General features: G+C 40.9%; 1 protein-coding gene across 1 annotated transcript; it reads right to left on the bottom strand.

The window, feature by feature from the left end:
* Positions 1-6,875: 6,875 nt before the first annotated feature.
* On the bottom strand, positions 6,876-10,626 carry RTP4 (receptor transporter protein 4). The gene is made up of 2 exons (XM_053565213.1): positions 10,448-10,626; positions 6,876-8,169 (listed from the first exon to the last, which is right to left on the bottom strand). Exons 1-2 carry the CDS (start codon positions 10,600-10,602, stop codon positions 7,581-7,583), a joined length of 744 nt encoding a protein of 247 aa, XP_053421188.1. The 5' UTR covers positions 10,603-10,626; the 3' UTR covers positions 6,876-7,580.
* Positions 10,627-11,233: the final 607 nt, after the last annotated feature.

Raw genomic sequence — 11,233 nt, forward strand, 5'->3', positions numbered from 1 at the left:
ACATAATTAAGTTTTGGCTGGGTATAGAATTCTATGTTGGAAATGCTTTTTTAATCAACACATTATAATTATACACATTTATGGTGATGATTTGATATTTCTGTAAATACCTATGTTGGATAATGATCAGTCAACATATCCGGCACCTCATGTATTCATCATTTCTATATGGCAAAAATGTTCAGAAGCCTCTTTTCCTTTCTAGCCATTTTGTAATATACAACAACTTACTGTTGACCATTGTCATCCTGCTGTGCAATAAAACACCTGAACTCAATTCTTCTATCTAATTGTAACTTTGTATTCATTAAACAACCTCCCTTTTACCCCTTCCCTTGTTCATCTCTAGTAACCACTTTTCTACTCTCTGTTTCTATGACATCAACTGTTTTGCTTTGTTTTTTTAAGATTCCATATATGAATGAAATAATGTGATAGTTGTCTTTCTGTGTCTGGCTTATTTCATTTAACTGATGTCCTCTAGGTATGTTATGTTATCAAAAATGGCAGTACTTCAATCCTTTTTTATGGCTGAAATATTCCACTATGTATATGTACATTTTCTTTATCCAGTAGTCTACTGATGAACACATGGTTTGATTCCATATCTTTCCTATTGAAAATAGCACTGCAACAAACATTGAAGCACAGATATCTCTTTAAATCACCAATTTCATTTCCTTTGAACACGTACCCTCTAGTGGGATTATTGGATCATACTAAAGTTCTATTTTATTTTTTTTGAGGAATTGTCATGCTGTTTTCCATAGTGTCCGTACAAATTTACAATCCCAACAATGTCCAAGGGTTTTCTCCACATCCTCACCCAGACTTGTTTTCTTTTATTTTCTTTTGATAATAACCATTCTAACAGGAGTGAGGTGATATCTTTTTGTGGTTTTGATTTACATTTTGAGCATTTTTCATAAATCTTTTGGTCATTTATACATCTTCTTTTGGGATATGTCTATTAAAGTTTTCATTTTTTTGTTTGTTGTTTTGCAGTTTTTGGCTGGGGCTGGGTTTGAACCCACCACCTCCGGTATATGGGGCCAGCACCCCACTCTTGTGAGCCATAGGTGCCACCCTATCTATTAAAGTTTTTGCCAATTTTAACATGATTTTTTGTTACTATAGAGTTGTTTATGTATTCTGAAATTAACCCTTTGTCAGATAATAATTTGCAAATATTTTCTCCCATTCTATGTGTTGTCTTTTCATTTTGTTAATTGTTCCCTCTGCTCTGAAAATCCTTTTCAATTTGATGTAATCCCAATTATCTACTTTTTCTCTTCTCTGTGCTTTTGAAGTTCTACTTATAAAAATCTTTGCCTAGCCCAAAGTTGTAACAACTTTAATTCATTTTAAGTTGCTTTTTCTATACAGTGAAAAGTAGGAATCTAGTCTCATTCTTCTGCATGTGGCTGGAAATAATTTTTCCTCTGAACTTTGAAGGCTTTGTTCCACTGTCTTCCATATTCTAGTATTCTAATCAGTATTTTAGAGTCTCATTCTTGGTCTTGGTCAGAGAGCCAAGGACACTTTGATATTTGAGGAAATCCTGTAATATGAAAGGCAGAGACCACAACAAATATGGGAAAATTGAGTCAGAAGAGATAATCACAAGTGGCACACCCAGACAGAAGCATTAATGCCTCAGAAAGAAAGTGAGATGTTGAGAAGTCCAGTGCCATTATAATTCTAAGTCCTCTATAGGTGATCTGGTTTATTGTTTTTTACTGGTTTACTGTTATTTGTTTCAGTATGTTTGTTGGTTTTGTTTTCCTCTCCAAAGACTTTTAAGATCTCTTTTATATCTTGGGTTAAATTTCATAATTATGTGACTTGGTATGAATCTCTGTTCATTTACTGTGGAGGTGGCCTCTTGGTCAACCTTTCATAATTTCCTTCCCTTAATTTTCTCTATTTTCTCTTTCTGTGGCTCCTGTTGTTTGGATATTGGGTGTTCCAGACCAATTTACTATTTTTATCTATTTCCTATTTTCTATGTATGTGCAAGTATGTGAGCATTCAGTAAGGGTATTTCTCAATTTACTCAATCAAAATAAGCCAATTTATAAAAGGAGACCTAGTCTAGATCAGGCTCCCAATGGGAACACCAGTTCCATGCACTCACCCAGAATTCATTTTTCTAATTCCCAAATACATAATTGGAATGGATACATGTGGTAGATGGCAGAACCCCTATTGATTCTTTTCTTAACTTTATTTCCACAGATTTAGAGTTATAATTTTTTTTTTTAATTTTTGGTTACCTGGATGAATTTTATAGTGGTGAAGACAGGGCTTTTATTATACCCATTACTCAAAGAATGTACATTGTACTTGATAGGTAATTTTTCATCCTTATCTCCTCCCACCCTCTTTCCTTCTAAGTCTCCAGAGTGGTACTGTACCACTCTGTATTACCATATATATACCCATAACTTAGCTCCCATTTATAAGTGAGAACACACAGTATTTGTTTTTCCATTCCTGAGATAATTCACTTAGGATATTGGTCTCCAGTTCCATCCAAGTTGCTACAGAAGACATTATTCCATTCTTCCATGGAAAACTGAGTAGTTTTCCGTGCATACACAAACACACCCCTCATTTTCTTTACCCATTCATTGGTTGATGTGTGTTTAGGTTGATTTCATATGTTTGCAATGGTGAATTGTATTGTGATAAATATACAAGTGCAGGTTTCCTTTTTATATAATAACTTATTTTCCTTTAGGCAGATCCCCAGCAGGGGGATTGCTGGATCTAATGGTAGATCTACTTTTAGTTCTTTGAGGAATCTCCATACTGTTGCCAGAAAAGAACAATAAAAAAAAAAGAAAACTACAAAACAATATTCCTGAAGAGCATAGATGCAAAAATCTTTAAGAGAACATTATCAAACCAAATCAAAAAGCACATCACAAAGACAATTCACCATAATCAAGTGGGTTTCAATCCAGCGATGCAAGGATGATTCAACATACACAAATCAATAACTATGGTTCATCACATAAACAGCATTAAAAACAAAAACTATACGATCATCTCAATAGATGAAGAAAAATCATTGGATAAAATCCAGAATCCCTTCATGATAAAAGCCCTCAACAAACTAGACATAGTAAGAATGTAGCTCAAAATAATAAAAGCCATCTATGGCAAACTCATAGCCAATAATATAATGAATGGAGAAAAACTAAAAACATTCTCCTTAAGAGGTGGAACATGACAAGAAGGCCCATTTCACCATTTCCATTCAACATAGTACTGTTAGTACTTATTGATTCTTTAATCTGTGGACTAAGTGCTGCTATAATGAGAAAATCTGAGGACCCTACCCACAAAGCCATCACAAAACCAAAAAGAAAAATAAAAGTCACATCTCGGGGGAATGTGATTAGGGATTAGTGCCATCCTTAAGGCTCAAAGATGCGGAGACAGTGATCTCCAGCATGTCCCCATTAAATTCACTGGTCTGGCTCCTACAAAAACTAATCAGATCTTAGAGTATGGCACTAGACTGTCTCAAACTCAATAAAGTAAAGCTCTGCATTCCAACTACTGTGTCAGAAGTGATTTTTTGCTAGAGCAAATTAATATAACTTCAGCTATGTAGTGTGCTTACATTCTTTTTCATCCCTACCAAGGAGGACCAAAGTAGTTTGTATTCATATAAGGAGAATAAGATCACACATTTGTACTTTTGTCCCATGGCCATATTAACTCTCTTACCCTTTGTCATAATATAATCTGCAAGACATAAATCACCTGGACATTCTAAAGGACACCACACTGGTCTACTCTACCAGTGACATCCTACCAATCCGACAGGATGAGTAAGAAGTGGCAAGTGTATCAGGAGCCTTGGTTGCACACATTCACTCCAGGGGGCGTGAGATAATCCATCTAAACATTCCCTACAATACTAGTATAGGTTTCAGGAGTACAGGAATTTGGAATATGCCAGGACAACACTTTTAAAGTAAAGGTAAATTATTGCATCTCATCCATCCTACCTCCAAAAGGAAGCACAGCACCTGGCAGTCCAAGTGTTCTGATCAATTTACAAAATGCCAAAGAAAGCTGATAGTTTTGAGTAGGACCCAGAATAGGAATGGGCTCTGCAGCTGGTCCATAATGCAATGCATGCATACTTGCCATGTGGGCTATATGCCTTCACAGACCCTGTGGAATTAGTTACTGTAGTGGGAAATGGTGCAGTGTATTACCATGGAAGAAATGTAATTTACAACACTGTGTTCTGAAGCAAAACCACAGCACCTGCATCAGAGAGTTATATGTCATTAAAACACACACAAAACCAAAACAAAACAACTCCTGCAAGCTATGTAGCCATAGTAGAGGCAAAACTCATGACCATGAAACAGCAAGAGACTATGGTGCCAGAGATGTCCATTATGGCCTGGGTTCAAAAAGGCCCACTAAGTCATAAGGCTATGCAGGCCTCACAGCAGATTGGTGCATCCAGACGAGAGAAGCACAAGTCAGAGCTACGAGCACAAATGAGGGAGCTGGATGAACTGGTGGCCACGTATCTGCTGCACTGGTGCCTTTTATCAGCTCACATCTGGCCACATTGTGGGGTGGGGGTGGAAAGTTGTCACTTACGACCAGTCAACAGCAGAAGGAAAAGGCCAATCTACGTTCACTGATATCCTCATTTAATTCACTGATCTGGCTCCTACAAAAGCCAATCAGAATTGAAGTATGACACTGGACTATCTCAGACTCAACCAAGTAAAGCTCTGCATTGCAACTATTGTGCCAGAAGTGCTTATGTAAGAAGTGCTTAAAATGGACTGTGCACCACCCAGATCAGGTCCTTTGGGACTCAAGTACTCACTCCCCAAGCTTCTGGGAACATTGACTGCTGAAGGCTGGTAGTTGAGACCCTCCCATGGATCTGCCTCCAGCCAAAGACAGCTGCCTCACTCAAGGTCCTCCCAGAGGACTGTGTCCAGTTCTTGTGTTATTAAATATTATAGTTTCTCAGATGTTTAAGGTATGAATAATAGTTTTACTTTTAAAATAGTTTTGGTTTATTTTATCATTCTTGAATTATCTCTGTTTTTTCTGAGTTTCTTTTTATTTTTTTCTTTACCTTTTGTTTTCTTCTTTGCCTTTCCATTAGGGGCTTTCAGGAAATATTTGATAATCTTGTGGCAACCTGTCCAAATATAAGCGTGAGACCTTAAAAGACTAACTGAAAGTTCCATGGAGGTTTGTAGATGATGGGTTTACTCTGCAGTTATCTGAGTTGACATTTCACTATAGAAGCTTCCCCCCCAACCTTTTAGAATATGTATTTTTTTTTCTGCAGATGATTAGATTTCCCAAAGAGAAGCTGTCCATTTTTCTGCTGATTTAGGGTGTGTGAGGGTAGGTTGTAAAGTTCGATCATGGGCTAAAGGAGTCTCATTATTCAGTTTCTAGACTTTCACCATCTCTGTGATTTCTGGGTAGCTCCCCCTCTCTTAAGGGATTCCCTGAGCCTAGAGTCCCTATGAGTAAATGTCTTCAGCAAACAAACATCCTTCTTCCCCCTGATTGGGTGAAGTGTGGGTCCCAGGCTGCCTGTGAGTAGGGGAAAAGAACACGTTAGAAAGTCTTTTAGCCAAAGCTCCTATTTCAGTCTTCTTAGTGCCCACCTTCAGAGACACTTGCTGCCCATTGAAGTCATTCTGGAACTGTGCCATGTAATTGCCCTGTAGCTTGGTTTTCCCAGTTTATATTGCAGCTCTTTCTCCTCTGCAAAGTCAGTTACCTGCCACTAGAACATTGGTGTTCAAGCTCCTAACTATTGCTCTTGCCTTTGTATATTGACACCTCTATTCTCCTTTTTGCTGTCACTCAGGGAGACTCCAACAGGGAGCAGACATGAGTGCACACATTTGGGTCTTCTGTTTTACCTCGCCCTACCTTGTAGATGAGAAACTGAGGCCCAAGGAAGGATAGTGACTTGCCCAGGTCACACAGCTAACAGTTTAAATAAAGTCTTCAGGTAGGTGCCCAGGCCACTGTTCTTTGTGAAAGAGCCCAAAGGATGTGAAAACAGGAGGGATGAGGAATTCAGCCTGGTAGCTTGTGTAGGGCTGGGTCTAAGGACAGTGCACTGGTGGACATGGCCTGGCAGAAAATGGAAAGAGATGCCCAAATGTAAAAGGAGGTATTTTTAATCCTTGGGGTTTCTGGCCTTTTATGTTTGTTGTCTATATCATCCCTTTCTGCATTTACCACTATCCTATTGCAAGCCAGATTCTTACTATTTCTAGTCTGTACTCTACTCTTTCCTAGAAATATACAGTATTTTTAAATGTGATTCTACTCAAATTACTCATATCCTCAAATGCTTGTAATGACCCCTCATTGCCTACAGGATAAACTGGGCAGTTGGAGGGGATCAAAACAGAGTGTTGCTGAGTGTGGTACTAGACATGGCAATGCAGGGAAGGCGGCGTGACAGGCGCACAGGAACACCTGGCAGACTGGCAGGTGGAGGTAGGGGTAAGGGGTCCAGCCTCGTGCCGGGGGTCTCAGTGGCGGCCAGTGCTCGTGTGCTTACCACTCCAATGCTAAAACAGTGAGAGAACGTGGTAGCTCTAGCGATCCCCAAATCAAAGGGAATGTCTTTGGAATGGGGACATTCCAGTGTGTTTAGGAGGAGAGAAGGCAGAACAAGAGGGGCCAGGATGAGTTGATCTTTCTCATGTATAAAATGCTCTTTTCTCCCTATCAGAACTGAAGCATAGCTAAACATAACTGCCTGACCCCTGCTGTGAGGTTGATAACTATATTACTTTCCTGTTGCTGGTGTAACAAATTACAACAAACTTAATGCCTTAAAACAAGACAGATTTATTATCTAGCAATTCTGGATGTCAGAAGTCCAAGATCACTGAGCCAAAGTCTTGTGCTGGCAGGGCAGGCTCCTTCTGAAGACTCCAGAGGAGATTCTGAGGTCTGCCTATACTCTCGGGCTGGGGTCCCTTCCTTCAATTTCCAAACATGTCACTCCAACCTCCAGTTCCCTGGTCAAATCTCCTTTTCTGACTTTGATCCTGTTACCCCCCGCTTACGAAGACCCTTGTTATTATCTACCTGGATAATGCACGTCTACCTATCTCAAGCTTCTTAAATTAATCACATCTGCAAAGGTCCATTCTGCCATGTAAAGTAACATACTCACAGCTTCTAGGGTTCAGGACATGCACATTTTGGGGAGCCTACCACACTTTCTGATTATTCGGCCTACCACACCTTCTGATAGTGCTCACGATCCTCAGTTCTCATCAAGATGTGTTCTCTACTTTTATCATACAAATGAAATGAGTACATGAAGAAATGAAGACCTTCCAGTGATTCAACAGATATTATTATTTGGTCCATTATGTGCTTTGTCATGTTTCAAACTATTTTCAGAGGGTATCTAGGAAACTAGTGCTTATTCTACAAACTTGATCCTGCTTGGTCTCAAAGCAAATTCTCTGTCATATTAAAATGATTACCATGGACTTAAGACCAGAGAAGAGACGAAGGAAAGCCTACATTTATCATTCTCGTTTAAAGCAGATAACTATTAAAAAAAAGATAAGCAGCAAAATGCAGACCAAGACAACCGGTGGTTCCTGGTCACGGCTGGGCACTGACCCCTTATACACAGTCCCCTTAGCCTCCTTTGCTTGAGCTGACTGGTTCATGGATTGGTTTGGGATGTACATGTCACCAATTCGAGGTGATGACCTCTCAATTTCCAAGTAGGAGGGTGGGCACGCCAATGGCTCTGCTATACAGCCATGCAAGCCTCGTGTACAAATGCCCAGAGCACATGCCTCACAGTTGGCTGCATCATGGGACCCTTCCAAAGGGACCTCTGGGATCACTGACATCTTTGGAAACTTCGTGGCACCATCTCCATAGTATCTCTTCAGAATATGCTGCACCAAGTTGTTCAGAATCGTCGTGGTGCTCTCCGTGGAGAACTCAGGCATCTCATATTGGGACCAGGAACACTTCTGGCACCTCTGGCCAAAGAGTCGCATAACCACCTGGCCCTGGTCCATCCGGCATTCCCAGTGCAGGTGGCACAGAATGTGCACCTGGGCGGACGCCCAATGTCGCCGGCATAAGGAGCACTGGAACCTGCAGTCAGAGAGAAGATGCCCATTGTGTCCCCAGCTGTCGTTAATCTAGGGGGGAACAGTCCTGCCTCCTCTCTAAGATCCCTTTCAATTCAGAAAAGTTTGTGTAATTTGGAATATTCTGGTCATAGACAAACGGAAACCAGGGAGATAGTGCTTCAAACAAAACTTTTTCCTGTGACCCTCTGAGCTTCCACCAAAGGTGGTCCCCAACTTGACCTCTTTGCTAGTAAAGCATCTCCAGATGCCTCAGAAGGGAAAATATTTCTGCCGTCTGCCAGAAAAATTTGTTCCCCCTTATAGTCACAGAAAACTTTGGTAAAGTACTTATCTCAGGGCAGGCACCGCAACTGGCGCTTTACAGGTTATGCCGGTTCACCTTTAAAGCATTCCTATGAGGTAGGCATTACTGAACCCATCATCCAGAAAGAAACTGAGTCATTCCAGAGGACACAAGGGTGAGTGGTAGAGGCATGTCTCCAATCTCAGGCCATCTGGTATCAGCCTTATCTGCCTACTACACTCCATTTCCTCTAATGAGCAACACGGCTAGTCCTGCACCTCGAGGAAAAACCCCAGTACTTGGGTTAAAGATCATTCTGTGAAAATAATATTCAAGGAGTTTTTGTCAGCATCAAATGAGACAAAGCATGTGAAAACACTTCAGAAGACACGAAAGCTTTTCAAAAGCTTACTGGTATTTTCCAAAAGTATGTTGGGAGGTTGCTTTTCCTATCTCAATTTATCTGAACAAGAGAAACACCTTCCTGGGTGGAGGAGGGAAAAAATGATAAAAAAAAAAAATCATGAATCCCTCAAACAGCTCTGGCTAGTTTGAAGAGAAACACAGAGCTCACTGGCTCACAAAGCAGTGATCTGCTCTGGCAAGTGCAGTGAAAACTGTTCCACAGAGCCTTACGAGGTTCAAGTGAAGCAATGGATTCTGCAGCTAAAATATATACTATAATGTATATAATATGTAATATATAAATATACTATATTATTTATAAATGTGTTATTTTAAAATATATAACACGTATTTATATTTAAATGCACATTATATATGAATATATTATATAATACATATATTCTATATATAATATATAATGTGTATTATATAAAATATAATTAATTAACGCACATTTGATATATATGTATACATATATAAAATCTCAGTCTGTTATCCCATTATCTTGTGTGAATATAGAGGAAAGAACATTTGCTCTGCCTGGGAGGAGTAAGGAATGCTTTTAAGAGGAGGTGACAGTTGAGTGTTCCTTCAAGAATAAGTGGGAGAAAATGAGGAGGGTCTGCCAAACAGGCCGAACCCCAGGAGCAAGGGCTCGACATCTGAACGGGCAAGCCATGGCTGATGGTCCATAAAGAATGGGCTGTTAGGGAGCAGAGCAGGCCTGAGGCAGGATAGGGGTAGACAGGCCAGCAGGGTAATAGATTCAGTGGTTCTCAACCTTCCTAATGCCGCAATGTATTTTCATTGTTACAAAGGGGTTGCGACCCACAGGTTGAGAACCTCTGGGTTAGATAAAAAGACTGAGGGTCTTGAGTGCCTTGTAAGAATGGGAGACTTGACTGTCCAGATCAGCGGCTCCCACCCTCCGAACTTGGGCAAGGAAGCTGGTTCCTGCCACCTGGCAGCTTGCTGGGGTTAAAGAGGGGGAGGACCCATAAAGGAGGGGCCAATTGGGAACTTTAGGAACTAGGTTTTCAATTTAGTTTTGCAGCATCTTTCTCTCCTAGTATCCCCAGGCCTTCTCTAAAATAATGTTCAAAGTGACTGCTTGATCTTAGCCTGTTCTTATGGCATTAAAGGAAGGACCCAGTCCCAGGCTTGTACTGAACTGGGCCTGGGTGTGGAGAGCTGCTACAGCCTGGAGAAGCTGGTCAGGACTGATAGGGAGACTGAGGAGACTCTGGAGGTAGTTTGGGATAAATGGGGTGGCAAAAGAATAGAAGGGCAGACTATAGAACCTGGAAGAAGTCTTCGTCATTTCCCAGAAATATTCAGAGAGGGAAATCTAGTAAAAGAAGAGACTTCCTGTAGGTAAACAATAGGGAGGCTTGGAGACTTGGCAATTCATTTAGATCCTAAAGAGCACTGTGAGCGCAAAAGGATGGGGGGCCTGGTGACTCTTATTCTTTTTAACAAGCTCTCAGAAGGATGTATGTGTAGATATACATATACATATATCATTATATATAATATATAATGCTAAGCTGAGCCTCTGCTGAAGGTCACTTCCGGGGAAACCCACACTCACCAGCCAAAGGCCCTTTGCTGGTGCTGCTTCCACCCCGGGGCCACGCAGTCCAGCTGAAGGTTCCTATCTAGACTCAGGGTCCATCTGGTCCGGGGTTTTACTTCCTGGATCAGATTTTGAAATGTCTGCTCCCAAGTCCTGATGTCCAAAACCATTCTCTTCCTGTGAGGCTGAGTCAGTGTTCCTCCTATCGGATGCCCAGCAAGATAAAAACAGTTTCAGTTTCAGTTTTCTCTCTTCAGTTCAGTTCAGTTTCAGTTTCAGGACAAGAGCTGTTTTTCAGCCTTCCTGTTAGACTGTTTGGGTCTTTGCTCTGAAGACAGAGAGCAGCAAAATTTAGTTAGTTAACAGGCCTTGGTAAGAGAAATGCCTGAGTACAGAGCTCTGGTCTAGGTTCTGGGATGACATAGAAATTAGCTTTTATGTTCTTTTCCTCTCATTTTGATAATAGGCAAAGCACTAACTACATTTAGCATGGGGATAAAAGAGTATCCTCTGTCTAGGAAACAGTTCCTACCCATACAGGGACGCAAACTGTGAAGGGGGGCGGTGTTCAACACACATTTCCTGCACCTGCTGGTCCTTGCTGCAACTCCCTAAGGGAGGATTGTTCCTGATATTTTACAGGAACTTCACAGAGATGAGGTACCTTGCCCAAAGCCACCCAGCTGAGACTCATGAATTTGGGTCTGTGTGGATTCAAAACCTGCAACGTCTCTGCTCCCCTCACTACTTGAGAAGAAGTGAGAATCACATTTCTGGGTCCAGGCTAGCATACTGGAGCCA

This window comes from Nycticebus coucang, chromosome 16, assembly GCF_027406575.1.
Source record: "Nycticebus coucang isolate mNycCou1 chromosome 16, mNycCou1.pri, whole genome shotgun sequence".
Taxonomy (NCBI): domain Eukaryota; kingdom Metazoa; phylum Chordata; class Mammalia; order Primates; family Lorisidae; genus Nycticebus; species Nycticebus coucang.

Coding starts and splice junctions, on each gene's coding strand:
- RTP4 (XM_053565213.1), bottom strand. CDS start 10,602: ATGGTTTTGGACATCAGGACTTGGGAGCAGACATTTCAAAATCTGATC. Junction 8,170..10,447: donor CAGCAAAGGGCCTTTGGCTG/GTGAGTGTGGGT, acceptor CTCTGACTGCAG/GTTCCAGTGCTCCTTATGCC.